This window comes from Pelobates fuscus, chromosome 6, assembly GCF_036172605.1.
Source record: "Pelobates fuscus isolate aPelFus1 chromosome 6, aPelFus1.pri, whole genome shotgun sequence".
NCBI classification, from domain to species: domain Eukaryota; kingdom Metazoa; phylum Chordata; class Amphibia; order Anura; family Pelobatidae; genus Pelobates; species Pelobates fuscus.
Genome location: NC_086322.1, coordinates 288,505,180 through 288,527,648, shown reverse-complemented (window position 1 = coordinate 288,527,648; position 22,469 = coordinate 288,505,180). Strand labels below are relative to the sequence as shown.

The window sequence follows — 22,469 nt, the reverse complement described above, 5'->3', positions numbered from 1 at the left end:
ATTTACACACATTTTTTCTCCCACCTGATCTTTCCTATATTGATGCATGAATGATCAATACAAAGTGCTGTGCTGTGTAAGTTACAGGACCTTGGACAGCTTCCCAAACCTATTGTTAAATGGATACAAAAGGCATCCAAAGATATTTCGCTCAATAAAGCAATTTTGGTGTATAGATCGTGCCCCTGCAGTTTCACTGTTCAATTTTCTGCCATTTCAAAGTTAAATCACTTTTGTTTCTGTTTATGCAGCTCTAGCTACACCTCCCTTGGATGTGACTGAGCCTGCATGAAAAAAAAGGCTTCGATTTCAATCAGATCTTAAATTTACTTCAAACATTTTTATCTCCTGCTCTGTAAATTACATTTTAAGCAGCTAGAGGATGCTCCGACAATCGCTAGCAGACTATTAACAAAATAGGAAATAAGAAATTGTAAGTGAAACAAACTGTGCAATAAAGGAAGTTAAAATATAAGATCTCTCTTTACAGGAAGTGTTTAGGAAGGCTGTGAGTGCCATAAGCAGGGAGGTGTGGCTAGGGCTGTATAAACAAAGTGATGTAACTCCTAAAAAGCATATCAGAGAATTGAGCAGTGAGACTGCAGGGCCTTGATATATACACCATAATTGCTTCATTAAGCCAAGGTTGTTTTGGTGCCTATCGTGTCCCTTTAAAGTTAGAAGGTAATGATGTAAGGAGTGAGGGTGATATGGGTTACGCTGATTAGCCCTCACTAAGTCATATGATGCTATCAGGAGGGTGTGAGCATATGATCATTTGCCGGGCCCTCATTGCTGTTACCTTTGAAATCAGGGGCTTTTGATATTATATGGTAGGGCAAGAGAAATACATGGAATGAGGGGGCATAGAGTCCCTAGTGTACTGACGGGTCACACATATTAATTGCTGCTCGGTTACTATAAATTCAGGGAGCACGTGACGTGTTAATATTGTTTTCTGGGGTCTATAAATACTGTTGCAGGATCAGTGGGATCTTCGTTATTTTTGGGAGAGAGGACTGGGCGTCACATGACAGCGTGAAAATACTTCAAGAATCGCATCTTGCTTGCGACAAGAAGAGGTGGAGACCCAGCTTTTACTGGCTTGCATTTATTTTAAATGGGAGCCTACGTGCCCAGTTCTTTGAAATGCTATCACTGCATACATGTATAATCATTTGTCTAAGAATCTCTGCTTATTTTATCTCTGGGAAGAGAATCCGTCAGCTAGCACTAATTTAATTGTTAATGCTTAGGAGAGAAAAATAATAATTTTGTTTTAATGTAAACATTTCATCTTAGAAAAGGGGGTAAATATTACTATACCTCCCCCTTTCCTATTATATAAATTGTAGTTCTGCAACAGCCGACGGGAGGGACGTGAGCTTACGTATATAAATTAAAGTAAAATTCAATATATGTTTTATATAATCATAATAAATGTATATTAATAGGGTCAATGGAAACGGTAACTTTATACATGTTTACCAGGCGCACATTGAGAGATGTGCCACTTTTGCAGAACTTCCCATCGATATGCAGGGCATATGGGAGTTGTTCTGCAACAGTTTGAGAGCTACCTGATTGCTGCCCTTGCTCTGATTAATGAAGACAGGGAGACTCTGGGACAAATACATCTTTCAGAGACTGCGAATGGATTCTCTCTGTCTCGGCTCTGCTGGCTGTTTGTGCTGTCATTATGTGTGCCCATTTTAAGCTAGAACAGGATGATTTAGGATTCCCTGCGGGGATGGGAGCCCGACTCTGCAAAAAATACTTTTATTGTCTTAGCGTTTAATGTCCTGGTGAATTTTTTTTATGCCAATTTGTAGCAGATAGAAACTTATGGAGAGAGAAGCCCAGTGATGTGTGTGAAGTCCTGTCCCTGTTCTGCTTCCAAACCCAATGTTTTCTAGTTAATCCAAGGCCTGATTAACGTGAGATTTTTTTCCCCCGGCAGGTTAATCGCGTGCCAGGATGACAGATCAGTATCAGGATTACGACTCAGTGGGAGATCAAGTTGGCGATGGTTCTCCTGACCAGCTCTACTCAGGAGTCGCTAGCGGGGATGGCATGAGCCATATTCAGGACAACGGCCAGGAGGGCGTGATTCGGCTGCCGCGTGTCTCGCAACATGGGGATGGTGAGCTTAGATCCAAAACCATTGAGCAGATTACACTTTCACACCAACATTAACCAGTTATGCAAAATAGACATGATGGGTCAGATAAGGAGATTGTTCTAGATTGACACGTCTCCATTCACACCAAACACTCTCTGTTCTGTAATCATGTGACAGCCATTGGTGTTGGGTTTTTCATCATTGTCTTAGAAGAATAAGAGCTGAATTTAAAAGCACTAAAAAGTTAGTACAATTCGGGCAGAACCAGCCTTGAAAAATGGGCCATGAATGAACACACACTCTTCACTAGTCTACCTATCTTGTAAGTAAGGGGTGTTGGCAAAAACACTTTGGCACAAAAGGAGCAGGTCATTTACAAGATAAAATAACTTTCTGTATGTTCGGATTTCCTGCAAAATCTAAACTGGATAAATCTAGGAGGAGCTTGACTAGGTTCTTAGAAATGCTCCCTGTGTGTTTTCAACAAAGCAAGAAGAAGCTGAACTTTGAGAAAGTGGTATAAAAAGAGGGTATGTTCTAAAGCATGGGGTGCCCAAAAGGTAGATCCCCTAATGTTTTAAAACTACAGCTTCCATGATGCATTGTCATATTAAGGCATGCAAAGCATCATGGGAGTTGTAGTTATACAACATATGAGGTTCTAACTTTCAGGCACCCCTGTTCTAAAGAAAAACCTGCTAATACGTAATGGGATTTATTCATTAAGTAAGGAGTTGTGTAGAATTGACAGGGGAATTACCATTTTGTAATGTTTAAAGTTTAATTTATTTGCAAAGAGACAACCAGGATAGACACATACTCCCAGGGAATTGCAATATTTTAGGCTAAATCCCGTGAGCTGGAAATATAAAGGTAAGTAGTTTTTGGCCTAAAATTTGATAACCCCTTTTGGTATCCCTTTGTCAATTCCCCCCACAATTTTCTCTTAAGTGAGCAAACGTTCTATAGTCTCCGAATGCTGAATGTAAAGAAGATACAATTACAGATTGCTGTAACAAAACAAGGTACGTACGTGTGGATCTGGTGTCCTGATACTTTCTCCTATTCACGAGATTGCGATTCAAGACTTCCGTCAGCATCCAGATGCTGTAAATACACACACCTTACTGTCCTCTTGCAGATGCAGATGATGTACAAAAGGATCTAGCGAACTGGGAAGCAGCAAAAGAAAAGGGCCACATAGATATCCATGAGGGAACCACTGGTAAGATGTGAAGAGGTGATATTGGGCCCTCAGCAGTGCTCCCTTTAAGGCGAACTGTCCTCAGTGAAACTGGCTATAAAGGACTTCTTAAGAAAATGCATTAAATTTTTGCTCTTCTCTTTTTTATTAAAAAAGCAATCTGAGTTATTATTCTTTTATAACGAGGTCCTTTTTTAACAGTTTCACTACTGGACTGCTCACCTTGGACACAGCACCCGTGAATCCACTATCGACCCAGATTGTACCATGTGGCATTATTTTGACATTAAATCAAAGCTGCTTTGCATAAGTTAAGCTATACTGCTGTACTTTATACATTGGTGTGCTCAAGTTTTATTAGATTCCGATTGCGACTCCCATTATCCCAGCTTTGAACATCCTGACTGCAGTGTGGAAATTTCTACTGTCTTGTAAGATATTTTTTTATTGGGCTAACAGAATTTTGGAACGACACGCTCTTGGCTGAGTTTCCCTGTATCAAGTCTAAGAGAAATGCCTAAAGCTTGATAAGGGGAAGATCTCCCGAAAGCTTGTTGTGATGGAGCTCGCGTACTCCGACTGAATACCACCGCTAAGTCCACTTTCTCACCTCTACAGGCGACTCTAGAACAATCCAGCCCCAGTCGCCATAGCTTGACTGGGGTCTCTCAGGAACTCTTCCACCCCACAAGGCTGCAGCTGTCATCTTCCAGGTATCGTCCCCTCTGCCTTTGGCTCTTCAGCTCCTTTCCAGGGCAGAAATACACACCTCTGCCTATACTGTGATCAGCTACTGCCTTTACAAAGGCACTTGTGGCACTCAGGCCTAGCTCTCTTTTACTTGTCTTGGGCTACGGGGACCAAGCAGCCAGCCAACAGGTGCAACAACTCTTTTACTGGGATCCCTGAACAAATAATCCAAGACACATAGTTCCAAAAGGAACGAGCACACACAGCTTTATTTTAACTCGGGACTAGCCCATATGTGCATAACATTAAACTTGCTGTGACAAACTCTGTAACCAAATCACATGGGAAAACATCCAGGAACTTTTAATAACATATTTATAAAGGGGCGGGGAAGACAATAACTAACACAAAATATCTCTCCTGCCTACAGTATTCATAATAACTTAAACATAAGTGTCATCCATGGACCTAACTGAAGTGTCCATATGCTTCCATTGATGGTGACTGCCCCGTCACACTTGTCATTCTAAAATTCTGTTAGTACAATTATCCATTATTTCACTCCTGGCACAGGACAGGAAGCTAGCTTTGAGGAGTGGGTGCGCACATGTCCTACGTAACTGGGGAACTGCGTTGGACGTTGGTGCTAACTACTAATCACGATTCACCGCTGATTCCAAAACAGGAGCTTGCATACCACCAGCCAACGGTCATACGGCCTAATCTATCAGTTTGAAATGCGCAATGCTTCTGCTTTGCTGTTGGTCTTCCAGTGCTTTATTAATTAGTTGTTATTTTATTTTGCCAAAGACCTTTAACACTACCTGCACACTTTTTGATGCAAGTCATTTCTTGATCCCAGTGACATCTAGAGCAGTGTTCCCCAACCCAGTCCTCATGGACCATCAACAGTCCAGGTTTTGTCAGTATCTCTATTGGAATAAAACAGGAAAATACATAAATCCTGGACTGTTGGTGGTCCATGAGGACTGGGTTGGGGAACTCTGATCTAGAGGACTTCTCTTACATAGTCTCTCTAGTGTTATGAAGTGATAAAGAAATGCCTATAGGGGACTGTTCTCCTGGGCATGTCTCTGCCCGTAAGCTGTGGCTGTAGTGGAAACAAAGCAAGCCCATCTCCAGTGATACAGGCAGTCTTTGTGTCAGTTTCAATCAGGGGTCCAGTTGGGGACCACTCACATTTATTGGATGACAATTTCCAAAATCCTTTGGCAGCCCTTTTCAGAGTGTTAAAGCACCACTGTCCCTTTGTGTTTATATATATACAATTTGAATCTGTTTGTTACTCTTATGTTGGCCATGTCCTTATTTTTCTACAAACCTTTTTTTGTATTCTAAAGTATGTATGGAATAGGTTTACTTACGTAAAGTATGATTTACGGCAAAACAACATAAAAAACAACATAAACAACATAAAAATAAAAAAACATGCTATTTTACCCACCATTCCATGAGGTCCCTATGTCTGCATGACAAGTCCTACATGTAGAGTGTAAATATTTCTTTAAAACCCTGCTGGCCATTAATAAATAGGACATTGCAGGCTGCAATAGGTCCTTTAAGGCCAATTAGGTCATGACTTATAAATTCTTTGCTTCTTTAACCCCTTAAGGACACATGACATGTGTGACATGTCATGATTCCCTTTTATTTCAGAAGTTTGGTCCTTAAGGGGCTAAAGGACTCATTGTAACACTCATATAGTCAGTCTTTAGGAATATAATAAGGAAACCACTGGATTCAAACAGAACGTTCACACAAAGTATATTTGCACATATCTCTAAAAATAAAAACTCTACATGGAGCAGCCATTTTGCTTCCGAACATGTCAACAGAGTTGACAGCAGTTTGTAGTGACGTTTTCACTGGAAGATAATTGATTTGACTTAAATTGCTTTTTTTCTAATACCAGTCAATGTGTGTTTTTTACAAGAATTATGGGTTGGTTTCTAACTTACATTTTTTTAACTGCTTGTGCCTCAGGCATTCTCCTCAGGAAAAACAAAATGGCTGCCCCCATGGAGGTTTGTTTTGTTCTGAGAGTTTTATTTTTCTATCTAGTTAGAAAAATTAAACTGTGCTAGAATGGCAGAAAGCACTGCTGTTTAATGACAATTTAGTTACGGGAAAATATATTTTATAAAAATTTGTTTCCTTTTTCATTGCATTACTTTTTACATTTTGATTTGCTTAATTTGGCTCTGTATTTAGCAAGGCACGCTTTGGCATTAAGCATTAACTTCTTGCTTTATCGCTCTCTCTCAGATTTCTGCTTCTTCCTGCTTTTTTGCTGAATTCCTTGACTTATGGGAACTTTATTGCTATAGTTAAATATAAAAGATGGGGCAGGTATAGACAATTAGTTTAATTAAGGGGGAAATGTATTTTTGCAATGTGCTTTTTTATTCAAGATAGGGTAGCAGTACCCTACGCTAGGCCCAAGGGAGGGGTTCATAATGTGCTATTTTAGTAAAATAACCAGTGCTAAATTAAGACTGTCTGATGGGAATTTTCTCTCTGCAGACATTTTAAACTCGGTTATTGCATCCTGCCTTGTATCTGTGGAATATGTTTTTTGTTCTTTGTATCTTTTAATTGTGTCACTGAAATAAAATGGTGGCTGTTGGTAACGCGCACGAATGGGTTCTGTGACACTTTATGTTGTGTTTTGGCTGAGGGTGTGGATGTGCATGCTGAGATTTATCCATTAACCATTGTGTATTATTTCAATGATTTTCAAGATTATTCACTAAACGGAAAATTGTCAGGAATTTCACATTTAAGGCCAAAGTAGCTAAACTAGAAAGGTTCTCCAATTCAGCTATGCTTCGAGTTTGGCTACTGTGGCCTTAAATTTGAAATTCATTTTTATTCCCGACATTTCTCACTTTAGTGAATATACCCTTGATTATTTAAAAAAAAAAAAAAAAATGAAATAGCCTTTTGCAGAATGTATACAGCTATTCTGGCTTGTATTTTATATCTTGCTGTTAATAGTATGAACCACTGAATTGTAAGGAATAAAATTGAGCCAAAAAATGCTAATTTGAAAACTTTTTCTAGTGTGTTGATGTGTATAATCTGGGCCTGCTTCAGATATGTGCGTCTGCAGTCTGTATATTTACGCTGTGTACACGTGTCTCAAATATCTCCCACTCTGCTAACTGCAGACTGATTCCACTCATTTTACCACAACGCTCTTGGTCATGGTGATTGACATGTGCAGGCCAACTAACTTTCATTTCTATCTGTGTTCTAAAACAGAGGAGACCGGCTTTGGTAACACCCCGAAACAAGGCGATCAAGCTGCTTACAACGCATTGAAGGGTACGTTTTAATTTCATCTTTTCCCTGGAAGATAGACAGCAAGGTGGATTCAATCAGTTTGTTCTATGGATTGGATATATTCTTTATACCAATTATTATGATAAATACTAAAAATAGTTAAAGGGGGAACTATAGTGCCAAGAAATCAAACTTGTTTTCCTGACACTATAGTCTCGTCCCTGCCGCCGTCCCATGATTCAGAAGGGGTTAGACGGCAGGGGAGACCTAATGGGCATGCGCGGCAATGGCCACTCTCGCATTAGGATTTATACAATGCTTTACTATAGAGCTTTGGGTGACGCTGGACATCCCCATGCATTGCCAACTAACCAAAAGTCTCCCAACAGCCTGGAAGTCCCTCTAGTGGCTGTCTGGTAGACAGCCACTAGAGGCGGAGTTAACCCTTAAAGGTAATTATTGCAGTTTTTTTTTTTTTTTTAAACCTGCAATAATTATCTTTGCAGAGTTAAGGGACCTGGTATAGTGCACCCAGACCACTTCAATGACCACTTATATTATTTGTAGATGCTGTAAATGTATACCTTAGGTAAAAAGATATATAAAATATATAACATTTAGAAATATATACATATAGAAATAATGGCTAATCTTGGCTCTGCGTAGGATTGTGCACTACATTACTCATGCAACTCCGCCAGTATTTAGCATATGCGATTCATCTGCAGTGGCATGGTGAGACGTCATTGCGATAGACTGAAGTGTTGACAAGTCTATATTTTTATTAAGCACTTTGGGTGGGCCAATTATTTTTCCTGTCCAGAACGGGGGGAAAAAAAACCACAAACTTTTCTTTAATATGACCATAAGAGTCCAAAACATGACAAGAAGGACATCTGGTCCAATCCACCAGGACAAGATCATGAGTGATAACTTTTAGTGGACCATCCTATCTATACAGCAAGCCTGATGGCATCAGCCTTCTGGAGACCAAGGTCTGAAGATTTTTACAAGGGACTTCTGAGAGCATAGTTAGTCTAGCCAAGGAATAACAAGAGATGCCTGGCTAGACTAATATATCATGGTATTTTTACTTGTAAAACCTCAGTGAACTCTCTCCCTGTCTGTGTATTTGTCTCTCATATATCATAATTGTTTATGTAAGTCTATAACCAAATATTTTTCTCTCTACAAATTAGGATTTTTTTTAGCGATTGGGCCGTAATTTTTGTTTATAGACAGGGAAAGCTCTGATGAAATCTGTGCCATTTATAGGATACAATGAGTTAATTTACTTAATTTGGTGGAACTTTAAAAAGCCACCATGATGCAAATGGTACCATGTAAAAAATATGGCAATATAGTAATTGAAAATATGTGTTTATGAAACTTTCCCCTGGGAAATATTATTACTGCAATGCCGTGTTCAGTGAATACATTTTGTCACTACTTTTAACGATCAAGTTAAAGGAGACTTGCAAATGAATTCTTCCGGAGGAGTCAGCTGCATTACTTTAAAATCAGACGTTTTAAAGAAAGTATAAAATGGTTGGTATTTCCTGTAGCAGGGGAGGGCACGCATTCATTACATTTTTCATGTTATTTCATCAATCGTGCCATCCCAGAGACGATTACATCTCCATCGGCCTCAGGAGAGAAAGAGATCAAGCACTGTGACAGCATTACACCAGAAACTGACATTACAAAGTCATCATCGATGCCAGCTCCTGATGCACCAGACGATGGTCCATTAAGTTGGCCGGACACATACTCTGCGGATCTTGATTTTGAGGTCACCGGAGAAGCATACGAGGACAACAGTCCTGACTGGACAACAACACCTAATGAACTGACCAGACCTTTTGAATTACCCGGGGAAGTTCATGTCTCATTCAAAGACCACAATGGCAAAGCGTATGATGGGGAAATCTTTGAAGACAACCAAGGAAGAATAGAAGGGGAAACTGGAGAATGTGGTGAATTGGTTCAGGACAACGAAACTTCAGTGCCCCACGAAGAAGAACAAGAAAAGCCTGTAGAAAAGATCGAGACAAATGGCACAGAGCCTGAAGAATCTCAACTAGATACATCGCCATTTGCTGATGAACATGAAATTGCTGCAGAACAGCCTTTTGTTGAAATAGTTGCTGACGCTTTCACTGTTGAAGCCCAGTTGCCTCGCCCACGTCCTTCGGTGTCTGTTTACCAAGTGGAGATTGATGCCAATAAGCCTCTAAATGGCGAAGTTTTAAACATACCAAGTGAAGTTACCGAAGATCAAGTACAGGCTGTCCAGGAGGTAACAGAGATCCCCAGGAAGCGAATTTCAGGAATACCAGTCAGCCGGATCCCTCTACATAAAGGTGTGTTTCCGGTTGGCTTCTGATTGTATCCAGTTTACTAAAGCATCCTCTGATCTCCCTTGGCTGTCTTTTGCTTTTAAACCCACTTAAAGGTTTCTAAAAGGCTGCCAAGCACATCAACAGTTACACCACTTTTTACCTCTTTTGCTGGTTTGACTTTGATTTGTTTACTTTGCATGACCTATTGCATGTCCATCCTTTACCTCACCTGACACAGTATCTATTTCCATGACCAGGCTTCATGTTTACTCATCCATAGGTTATGATGATAAGCTACCATTTCTTTAACTTAAATAGATGACCATCTAGATGATGTTTTACGTGCCGTCACTTTTTGTGATAGCCCTTGTTGCTGTAGTATAGCAGAACAGTTTTTTTTTTTTTTTTATATGCATCTTGGGGAGCTGAAGATCTCGCTGGAGGACTAGCAGTCACTGCTATAACAGACAGAAATCAGAGAGAAGTATCATAGAGTTACGTAATGCCTTACTGAGGCTGATGGTGCCTCTCTATGGTTTCAGTATTGTGTTTTCTGACAGTGACAGATGGACAGCTAGACATCAAGCTAGATGACTCTAGGATGCTAAAGGTAGAATCTTAAATAAATAAAAAGCTTAGAACAGCAAGAGCTAAAAGAAAAGGTAAACCCACAATCATTAACATAGGCACTCAAATTTTATGGAAAGATGGAAATTGTAATTAGTTAATTGCAAACGTATTTAGTATATCACTTAAGTTATATCTATATACCAGTATTTAACATGATTATCTCTTGCCTATGGTCCTTTTGCTTGTGTGATACATGCACAATTTCATGCTGATATCATTTGTAGATTGAGCTCCTTGTGGTAAGGACAATGTTATAATTTCCTCCAAATATTCAAACTCTGGAGTGAGAGGAAGATGATACACTGGAGCTCTCTGTAAGGTATTGTAGGACAATAGAGCTCTCTGTAAGGTATTGTATGACAATAGAGCTCTCTGTAAGGTATTGTATGACAATAGAGCTCTCTGTAAGGTATTGTAGGACAATAGAGCTCTCTGTAAGGTATTGTAGTACACTGGAGCTCTCTGTGAGGTATTGTAGGACATTGTGCTCTCTGTAAGGTATTGTAGTACACTGGAGCTCACTGTGAGGTATTGTAGGACATTGCGCTCTCTGTAAGGTATTGTAGTACACTGGAGCTCTCTGTAAGGTATTGTAGGACAATAGAGCTCTCTGTAAGGTATTGTAGGACAATAGAGCTCTCTGTAAGGTATTGTAGGACATTGTGCTCTCTGTAAGGTATTGTAGTACACTGGAGCTCTCTGTAAGGTATTGTAGTACACTGGAGCACTCTGTGAGGTATTGTAGGACATTGTGCTCTCTGTAAGGTATTGTAGTACACTGGAGCTCACTGTGAGGTATTGTAGGAGACTGGGAGACTGGAGCTCACTGTGAGATATTGTAGGAGACTGGAGCTCACTGTGAGGTATTGTAGGACATTGCGCTCTCTGTAAAGTATTGTAGTACACTGGAGCTCTCTGTAAGGTATTGTAGGATATTGAGCTCTCCGTAAGGCATTGTAGGAGACTGGAGCTCACTGTGAGGTATTGTAGGAGACTGGAGCTCATTGTGAGATATTGTAGGAGACTGGAGCTCACTGTGAGGTATTGTAGGACATTGCGCTCTCTGTAAGGTATTGTAGTACACTGGAGCTCTCTGTGAGGTATTGTAGGATATTGAGCTCTCCGTAAGGCATTGTAGGAGACTGGAGCTTATTGTGAGATATTGTAGGAGACTGGAGCTCTGTGAGGTATTGTAGGACACTGGAGTTCTCTGTCAGATATTGTTGGACACTGGAGGTCTCTGTGAGGTATTGTAGGACACTGGAGCTCACTGTAAGGTATTATAGGACGCTGGAGCTCTCTGAAAGGTACTGTAGGACACTGGAGCTCAGTGTGAGGTATTGTTGGACACTGCAGCTCTCCAAAAGGTACTGTAGGATACTGGAGCTCACTGTGAGGTATTGTTGGACACTGCAGCTCTCCGAAAGGTACTGTAGGATACTGGAGCTCACTGTGAGGTATTGTAGTTTACTGGAGCTCACTGTAAGGTACTGTAGGATACTGGAGCTCACTGTGAGGTATTGTAGTTTACTGGAGCTCACTGTAAGGTACTGTAGGACACTGGAGCTCACTGTGAGGTCTTGTATTTTACTGGAGCTCACTGTAAGGTACTGTAGGACACTGGAGCTCTCTGTGAGGTATTGTACGACACTAGAGCTCTCATAAAGTATTGTTAGGATAAGCTCTCTTTGGAAAGTACTGTTGGCAGGAATACATATTGGTAAGTTTTCAATTGTGTTTTAAAATGTTCAGTCCCAAACCGTACCGAATGCCGCATCACATATCCCACATTGAAAGAGCTAAGTCTAGTCTCTTCCGTGATGTCACTTTTTAAATGTGTCTGTCTGGTGCCTTATTCTGTAATGGCCCCAGAATATCCCTATAGAAGGAAAATTAGCCGTGAGGAATATTAATGAGAAGTGACTGGATGTGCTTGAATAACCCTATTTAGATTAGACAAATAAAGGATATAATTGATAGCACTTGTAAGCGCATTGGAAGCTTAAGAATGTCTGTCTGGGATTACACACAAAGAGACGTCTATTCCAGAGACAAAGTGTTAAATATATATTGACATTTCATGCTTTAACTAGAGTGGTGTATTGTCGTGGCGTTCAAAGGTGTTTTTTTTTTTGTTTTTTTTTATTTATATTTTGTGTGTGTAATTTTAGTTAAATCATTCAGAATGTTTATAGGGATTGCATTTAGACAGTTGGTAAAATACATATTATAACTACAGTGCGTTTATTTTACAATGATTGCAAAATCAGCAGTAACACCAAAAAAAGTGTTGTTTTTTGTTTTCTCCCCCCCCCCAAAGTATGAATGAATCAAATGCTTGCTTTTCAGATAAACACTCCATAGCACATGACCCTTTCTATGGCATGGCTCCTGTGCCACGTGGAATATGCCTGCAAGGGCTTATTACCAGGAAGAGAGGCTTGTTCAAAAAGGGGGCATTTCAGTCCTGTAAGAATGTGGGCAGTACATAAATAGACAGCTGTATAAATGCCCTCTCAAACACATTTAATGACATTATATATAGAAAAAGGGAGAATGGTAGAGCCAGAAATGTAATTATACTGATATAAAAATATAAAAAAGCTATTTTAAAGTATATATGAGATAACAGATAAAAAGGTACAAAAGTCCATATTGCCATACTGCTACGAAACCTGACTATTACATCTATGCATATATCCTAGAAGTAGGGATTATACCACTCTACACCTTTTACACTAGAGCAGGTATTCGCTCTGGTAAATGTGAGTGCATCTCATTTTGTTTATTATCCAGTTAAGTTGATTGGGATATACTGCACAATTAGATTCTTTATCTACTTTTTTTTTATTTGTTCACATGAATTGCAAGCCACTTCTGACCCAAGAATTTGCACAAGAAGAATACCTTCTCTCCGTGACCTGGTCTGTTCCCTTACAAATTGCACTTTATATTTATTGTGGACTTTGGTACCTTTTTATCTGTTATCTCATATATACTTTAAAATAGTTTTTTTTATATTTTTATATCGGTATAAATACATTTCTGGCTCTACCTTTCTCCTTTTTTCTACATACAATCTATTTATCTGTGGGGTGTGTGAGGGAGTCCCACTGACCTAGGTGAGCTGCCCCCTGTTTTGTTTTGTAGTGACTGCGAGCGCTAATATATAAACATACACCCAGCTGTCACAGAGACTGCAAAGAGTGTGTGTTTCAAGGTTGTGTACAGAAAGGAACATATAACTGCATTCCCTCTGACAGCCAGTTCATTTACTAAACCAGTGACAGAGGTAGCAAAACAGTGAGCGTGCGAGTAGTGATTTAAAGTGAAATCCTGTTCAAATCCTAAATTCTTAGCACAGGGAAGCAAGTTCTAATCTGTTTCACAGGCTTACATGTGCTCCGTTTCAATTCCGTTTCCTTAAAATAAAATAAAAAAATACTTTTGTAAAACAGCGAATGATGAAAACAGTCCAGTCAAATATTTTTTCAGGAAATTCAGGAAATCCACAAATAAAATGTTTTTAGTTTTTTTTTTTCATTTTTGAATCTGAATATCAAATTGTGTGTTTTTTAATGGATTGTCCCCGAAACGACTATACACAGACTGTTTCATTTAGGGCCGAGGTAATTGTACACAACTTGATACTTTTGGTCTTGAAAATGGAGGCTGTTCCTCTCTATTCAGCTTCTTTTCTTTCTGGCTAACATTTAACTGCATGATTGAATGTTTCTGAGACGTGGTTCCTTTTTTTCTTCCTAACTACGGTGTTATATACTTTAGAGCCGCTTTCTCTCCTTTTCAGCGCTAGTTTATGTATTCTAAGCCGATGGCACAGGACGGTAGCAGTGTTTTTGTGCCGTCCCGAGTGCTTTGTACTGAAAACTGGCACACAACATCGGGGCAGACAACCTGTGAATATATAGCTGTTCATCAACTCCAACTCCTATAGCTCTCTGCCTGCCACGGCTTGTCTGCCCCTGACTTAGGTTGTCTCGAACCCTTAATGATTTGCAATGTTTTTTGTTTTCCAGCTCATGACGAGGAGAAACACGAGAGCGATTCTCAAGAGAAGGTAGGACAGGTGAGATTGGAAATCCTTACTTTACTGGGTAAAGTTCTCATACGTGACATTTGTACAGCCAGGTGTAAGAGCTGGTATGCTCCTCTACTGATCTTCAACCCCCAAGGAAATGGGCAGAATTAAACATAACACTTCATTAATAGCACATTTAATTGAACATCGCATTTAGTTAATAGCCACCATTACACTGTGCTCTTTCTAAGTATCCTGATGTAACACCTATTCCTAACCCTGTGTAGATGGGTTACCATTCTCCCAGATAGTATCATTGTTTTAAAATGCTTTCATCAGTAATGGCAAACAGTTTTGGTCCCACTTATCTGCCGAAGGGCCCACTCATGCCTATCCCCACCTTCCCAAGTGGAATACCCTGGCTGTCAGCCATTGTTAATTTTGTCGACACAATTGGAGTCAAGTAAAATGTTTGAGATTTAGTCAACTAAAACTAGACTAAAACAATTAAGATGAGTACAATACGACTAAAACTAAAATGGCTTTTTAGTCAAAAGATGACGACTAAAACAAAATAGAAATTTGCCGCCAAAATTAACACTGCACAAAGGGACTGTGGCAGGGGCAAAAGATACAGACCAGGGTTTGGGAAAGAGACACCTAGATGGACTGGGAGGACCAAAAGAGACACTGCGGGGCTGTTGAAGGGGGAAAAGAGACAGACCAGGGCTTGGGAGAGAGACACCCAGATGGGCTGGGGGACACACAGAGGGGCTAGAGAAGGGGCAAAAGATTCAGACCATGACTTGGGAGAGAGAAACCTAGATGGGCTGGGGGACACACAAAGAGACACAGAGGGGCTAGAGAAGGGGCAAAAGATACAGACCATGGCTTGGGAGAGAGACACCTAGATGGGCTGGGGGCACACAAAGAGACACAGAGGGGGTAAGGAAGGGGCAAAAGATACAGACCATGACTTGGGAGAGAGACACCCAGATGGGCTGGGGGACACACAGAGGGGCTAGAGAAGGGGCAAAAGATTCAGACCATGACTTGGGAGAGAGAAACCTAGATGGGCTGGGGGACACACAAAGAGACACAGAGGGGCTAGAGAAGGGGCAAAAGATACAGACCATGGCTTGGGAGAGAGACACCTAGAAGGGCTGGGAGGACACAAAAAGACAGAGGGGCTAGAGAAGGGGTAAAAGAGACAGATCAGGGCTCTGGAGAGAAACACCTAGAGGGGCTGGGGACACCGAAAAAGACACAGAGGGGCTGGGGAAGGGACAAAAGAGACAGATAGAGACTCTAACTAAACCCATTACATGTTAGTCTTGGAGACTAAAATCTACTGGAGATTTAGTTGACTAAAACAATTAAGATGACAAAAATACGACTAAAACTAAAATGGCTTTTTAGTCAAAAGATGACGACTAAAACAAAATAGAAATTTGCCGCCAAAATTAACACTGCACAGAGGGACTGTGGCAGGGGCAAAAGATACAGACCATGGTTTGTGAGAGAGACACCTAGATGGACTGGGAGGACCAAAAGAGACACTGCAGGGCTGTTGAAGGGGGAAAAGAGACAGACTAGGGCTTGGGAGAGAGACACTTAGATGGGCTGGGGGGACACAAAGAGGCACAGAGGGGCTAGGGAAGGGGCAAAAGATACAGACCATGGCTTGGGAGAGAGACACCTAGATGGGCTGGGGGACACACAAAGAGACACAGAGGGGGTAAGGAAGGGGCAAAAGATACAGACCATGACTTGGGAGAGAGACACCTAGATGGGCTGGGGGACACACTAAGAGACACAGAGGGGCTAGAGAAGGGGCAAAAGATACAGACCATGGCTTGGGAGAGAGACACCTAGATGGGCTGGGACACACACAAAGAGACACAGAGGGGGTAAGGAAGGGGCAAACGATACAGACCATGGCTTGGGAGAGAGACACCTAGATGGGCTGGGGGGACACAAAGGGGCACAGAGGGGCTAGGCAAGGGGCAAAAGATACAGACCATGGCTTGGGAGAGAGACACCTAGAAGGGCTGGGAGGACACAAAAAGACACAGAGGGGCTAGAGAAGGGGCAAAAGAGACAGATCAGGGCTCTGGAGAGAAACACCTAGAGGGGCTGGGGACACCGAAAAAGACACAGAGGGGCTGGGGAAGGGACAAAAGAGACAGATAGAGACTCTAACTAAACCCATTACATGTTAGTCTTGAAGACTAAAATCTACTGGAGATTTAGTCGACTAAAACAATTAAGATGACAAAAATACGACTAAAACTAAAATGGCTTTTTAGTCAAAAGACAACGACTTAAACTGAATCCAAATTTGCTGCCAAAATTAACACCGCTGCCTGCAACTTCTTCTGCGACATTAAAGTGTTTGATGTAGACTAATATCACCCAAATCCCACTACATGTTCTCCCCAGAATGAATGGCTACAGTTTAGACAGGCTCTTCATGCCACTTCAAGAGGCCTTTATGTGCCAATTTGTGGCATTGGTGCTATAGATTCAATTAATTGACAACCGTGTTTTTTCTTATTATCTGCGCAGAGCAAGTTTGTAATTAAAAGATCACTATAGGGTCAGGAACACAATCATGTATTCCTAACCCTATAGTGATAAACCCACCATTTAGGTGGATTGATCCCCCACACCCCCCTTAAAAGGAAATAAAAATCACCATATTTCCAGCATTTCCTGGGTCTGCAGGTGCTGGCCCCGCCTCTAATCCGGCTCCTTGATGATGTCATCAGAATTGCCGATTTTTTTGCCAATTCAGTGCTTTCCCATAGTGAAAGCATTGGATTGGCTGAAATCAGCAAGGAGGGATGGGGGCGGGGCCAAACACTGTTTTGGCCAATCAGCACTTCTTCATAGAGATGCATTGAATCAGTGCATCTCTATGAGGAAAATTCAGTGTCCCCATGCAGAGCGTAGAGACGCTGAACTGCGGTGCTGCCTACTGTGCAGCTCTGCCCTAGGAAGCATCTTCAGTGCCCATCTGAGGAGTAGCCACTTGTAGGTGTCCCTAGGGGCAATGTAAACACTGCCCTTTCTCTGAAAAGGCAGTGTTTGCATGAAAATGCCTGAAGGCAATGAATATACTCACCAGAACAACTACATTAAGCTGTAGTTGTTGTGGTGACTATAGTGTCCCTTTAATTTAATGTATGAGTCTAAATCATATAGAATAGAAAGAGTCTCCTGTCCTTATTATGCCCTCGGATAACAAAAAAGCGCCATCTGCTGGGCAAAAACAAAAATGACTGTTGCACCCATGGGAAGATATAAATTAAATATGTGCTGATTTAATAACATAAACTGTATATTAGAACAAGAAGCATTAATTCAATCAAACCGAGTGATCTATCATAGCTGTCGCTGGTAAAATTATATTAATACACTGCATTAATGAGCAAGAATACATGTTTAGCACTGAAAGCTGTGCACACAAATCTCAGTTTTGCAAAACTATACATCAGACTAAATCCAGGATTTTTTTTAACGTACCCTATTATTTTATCCATGCAAATAGTTTGTATAATGTGAGCTGTCTAGAGAAACAGGGCGAGTGATGGCTTGCATTTATAAAAAAATAAAGTGGGATTAAAAACTCGCAGGGTTATTCAAAAATGTGAAATTTGTCAAGAATCCAAAATAATTTAAAAGTTATGGCAACACGGCCAAACTGAAGATGCGGCTTAGAGTGTTTTGCATTTCAACTATTTGTCGCAATTAAAGCTTGAATCCATTTTTAATTCCCTTTAAATTCCTGACACTTCATTTTTTACTGAAGAACGCTGCGTATTGTAGTTAACTGATAATTTTGGAGAGATTGGCCATAGTCACTGTTTGGCTATTTTGCCTTTATTTTGCTATTCAGTTTCGAGATCTCTACAGTCCGGCGTTTAGTGATTAAACCCCAATGTCTATACCATGGGTGCCCAATAGGTAGATCCCCAGATGTTTTAAAACTTCCATGATGCTTTGTTGTTCTATAGGCATTCTAAAAGCATGCAAAGCATCATGGGAGTTGTAGTTCTGCAACATCTGAGATCTACCTTTTGGATACTCCTGGTCTAGACAGTGTGTAGGTTTGAAAACGGACTGTTTTGTTGCATTGGAAGTCTCACCGCCCTTCCCAGAATTCCCTCACGCCCTTACAACACATACAAAGCCTCTTGGGATTAAATAGCACAATGTGCCTAGCAGGTTAGAACCAAGCACTGTAATTATCTTTAACAGCAACATTGTAAATGCATCTGCGTTGTTTGGGCATCCATCCCTTCCACGTACTGCTAGATGAAAACCTTGGAGAATACAAAACTCCCTTTGATCAGGAGTGTTTGTAAATGTCTAGCTTATTATTTGTGTGCAATAACTGTACCTTGTCGGATGAATTGGGGGCCTCTCGTGCACAGAGCACCTTCATGCGTGGATTACAGGTCACTATGCTGTCCAATTTATTTGCTCCCAAAAAACCATATTTCCCATTTTACAGCCTTATTGATATATCTGCTTTACCCCCTTGCAAATCCTTTAATTGCCCCCGTGTGACCTGCAGAGACTAGTGCTCTCAGTCACACTTTGTATTAGACGGCCTGTAAAGTAGAGGGGCATTCTGTAAGACCACAGGAAATGTCATGTCATGTTAAATAAACCCGTATTTATTATATTTACTGTCAGAGCTGTCCTCTCATTTCATTGTCACCTCTACACAAAGCAGACTTTCCCTTTGGTGATGACCCATTCCAGCTGTAAATGGATTTCTATGTATATGTATATGCTTTTGTGCCATTTCTAATCCCTCGGTAAATCCACGTTCCAATGAATGCAGTTTTATTTTACTTTCTTTGGGTACAATTATCGCATCCTCTTATACCAACTGCAAAAATGAAAGAGCCCCTAAATGCATATTTAGCAGGTAACCAGGAATTCTCCCCCATACCGATAAACACTCGGTACCTTCTTTTTACCATTTGCATTTTATAGTTTCTTTTTGATTTAATCATGCATCATCTTGTGTTTTATTTTGCAAGATCTCTAGTTTAAGGTTCAGCACGTTCCCTTTCTCTATATCAAGGGTGGGAAACCCTCAGCACTCCAGCTGTTGTGGACTACATCTCCCCTGATGCTTTGCCAGCATTGTACCTGTGTGAGCATCATGGGAGATGTAGTCCATCTGGAATGTCAAAGGTTGCCTACCCCTGGTCTAAATCAAACCTCTCTAATGCATCAGATTTCCTTTAGATAAACTGCATGGTATATCTAAAGGACACACCGTGTGCTACACCGATAAGAGTACTGATAGAGCACGTCGCTTAGACCTGTATGTAGCATTGAATAGAGCAGGGGTGTCCAAAAGATGATAGATCTCCAGATTTTTTAAAACTACAGCTTCCATGATGCTTTGCCATTCTTCAGGCATTCCAAAGGCAAAAATTGTGTTTTACCGACAGAGTAACTGAATTAGTAATGTTACTCTGTGATACTTATAAAATAGTATCACCTAGCCTTATACTAAGTAACATAGTGTAATTTCTATAGTCTTTTTACTGTGTGACATTAATAGGACAAGCAAATATGTAATTTTCCAGTGTCAAGATTATATAACATCCCACATGATCGTAAAACTACTCTACAGAGACAAGACTGAGTGTCCGGTCCACACTGAGAGCAATAGGACCGCTGCCGAGTCATGTTACACAATCATGGTAATAGGACGGACTTGTTGGACCTATTACAGCGCTGAATGTACCTGTTCAGTGATCAGAGTGATAGAACAGACCGTTAGTGATGTTCGCTCCCCACGACGCAGTGACGAGACACCTTGATTTATGTAGATTATACTGGTCAACATTATTTATGTCATACGGGGATAATTGCTGTCCTAATTATTGATCTTGCAAACTCATCTTCCCATCCATCTTATGATTTATTTTCGTTTTATTTTATGTTGCTGTTGATTTAATATTTTGTTTTGCATTCCGAAGACTTCCTCCTCTCCTTCCCCCACCAAACACTCGAACAACAGAACTTCCACAATTCCCAAAAAGTCACCCTCTGCTAGTACAATAACCCAGAAAAAGAGCTCGGCTTCGACAGTTGCCCCATTGCGGAGCCCTGCTCAAAGAATACCCTCTGCCACTTCTCGTCTCTCCAGCACCACGACACGAACATACAAATCCAAGGTAAGGAGAGTGTGAGCCCGAGAGACCTGGAAATCTCTTGACTTTCCTTCGTCACCTCCCCTTGCTTCAGAGTTTGTCTGTAATACAAAATAACAAACCTAACGCTCCTTACGCTCCTGGCTCTCCTGTAACCTCTTGTTTCTTCTGCACTGACAAAACACTGCCTAACCCCCTAAGAAAACTATATTCCCCAGTTTCTCCTTTCCAGATATTTTCCGAGTGGTCTCAGATGACTTCCCCATCCCCACTCCTCCCATCCCGTGCTCTTCCATCTTTACTTTTTTAAATGTATTCCATGTTTCCTTTATGTTGCTTGATCATTCAGTGATCGGCTTGTCAGTATGTGCAAATGCAGTTTATTTTTGTCTGTCGTGGTGTGTGTTCCATGTGAGTGGTTCTGGTAGTTATGTAGATGTTAAACAGACCTATATGCAATGAAATAACAACACACTATCCATGGAAACAGAGTACAGAAACGTTGGCCGAGAACAAAGTAACAGGAAGAGGTGATGTATAAAAAGGTCATAGTGTAATACAGTCATGCCTCTATAGAGTTAGGTTAATGAAAAGGATGAGAAGGCCTTGTCATGCTAATGCTAAATGAAGTAAGCTTTTATCCCCGGAGGTGTACGTTTTTGGATCAGATACCATATTGCAAAGTTTAAAAGTGCAAATACGATAGATTTTTTTTAACAAGCAGAGATATTCGGCAGCTGTTTTACGCGGACACTTTTAAAATTGCAAAATTTAGCCAACATAGACCCATGTACTTGTGTCTTAAAAGGCCACTATAGTCACCGAAACATTTTATTTTATAGATCATGACTGAGGTTTCAATGCTCAATTCTCTGCCATTTAGTAGTTAAATCACTTTTGTTTCTGCTTAAGAAGTCCTATCCACACCTCCCCTGGCTGTGACTGACACAGCCTGCTTTCAGTCAGATGTAAGTTTTTGTTTCCTGCTCTGTAAATTTAACTTTAATGACATACAGGAGGCTCCTGCAGGGTATAGCAAGCTATTAACAGAGCAAGAGATATGAATTTCCAATAAAGGAAGCGTAAACCTTAGATGTGTCTTTACAGGAAGTGTTTACGAAGGCTGCGTAAGTCACATGCAGGGAGGTGTAACTAGGGTTGCAACAAAGGGATTTAACTCCTAAATGGCAGAGAATTGAGCTGTGAGACTGCAGGGGCATGTTCTATACACCAAAACTGCTTCATTAAGCTATAATTGTTTTGGTGATGATAGTGTCCCTTTAACATGGATGTTGAGAATGTTCTGTAGCTCCTGTTATGTCTTTGGTGATGTGAATGATCAACCTATTTTCAAGCAAGGATAGTTCATTAGTACCTAGTAAGGAAGGGTTATCCCAAAATGCTGGTGGGTAAGGACATAAAAACTGGTTTGGAAAAACAGTTCTAGACTACGGACATCCACTTACAAGTGATTCATTTTGAGGAATTACAGAGTAATATTTTATTTTGTATTTATTTTTTGTGCAGGAGGGTAGCCTGGAGACCACAGGGATTAAGCAAGCAGCTACCAGGAGCCCAGCCAATGTCTCCAGAATCCCATCAAAGACTCCCACCACCCCCAAAACTCCACCAACTGGTAAGTCTGGTAATGCGGAATCGCGGTGTGCATTTGTGTTTAATATTTCACGAAATGGTATTATTGGGGAGAGGGGAAGTATAAACAGAGCTGTGTGTGTAAATTAAGAAGAAATGGGAAATGGATCCAATAAATGAGCTCCACTTCCAAGTCTAATATATCTTGAAGGAATAGTCCAGAGACGTGTTTGTTTGTATACAAGTGTGATTTTCCCAAACCTAAAAGTGCACAATAGTCAATACAGCAGAAGGTGACTAGGCCACATTCGATATCTACTGCTCCATCAATGACGTCACATCCATTCTTCTTCTTCAG

General features: G+C 40.7%; 1 protein-coding gene across 13 annotated transcripts in view; it reads left to right on the top strand.

Annotated features, from left to right (window-relative positions):
* The window catches only part of LOC134615043 (microtubule-associated protein tau-like), a 68,590-nt gene that overhangs the window by 30,666 nt on the left and 15,455 nt on the right, over positions 1-22,469 (top strand). For 8 of the 13 annotated variants that reach the window (XM_063459396.1, XM_063459399.1, XM_063459393.1 and 5 more), the window contains exons 2-8: positions 1,961-2,143; positions 3,264-3,347; positions 7,302-7,364; positions 8,948-9,685; positions 14,332-14,381; positions 20,345-20,542; positions 22,046-22,154. In XM_063459396.1, the coding sequence (XP_063315466.1) occupies positions 1,978-2,143; positions 3,264-3,347; positions 7,302-7,364; positions 8,948-9,685; positions 14,332-14,381; positions 20,345-20,542; positions 22,046-22,154 (1,408 nt within the window). In that variant the 5' untranslated portion in view covers positions 1,961-1,977. The remainder of the gene's footprint in view (positions 1-1,960; positions 2,144-3,263; positions 3,348-7,301; positions 7,365-8,947; positions 9,686-14,331; positions 14,382-20,344; positions 20,543-22,045; positions 22,155-22,469) is intronic. The other 5 variants (XM_063459404.1, XM_063459403.1, XM_063459397.1 and 2 more) reach the window with 4 other exon arrangements.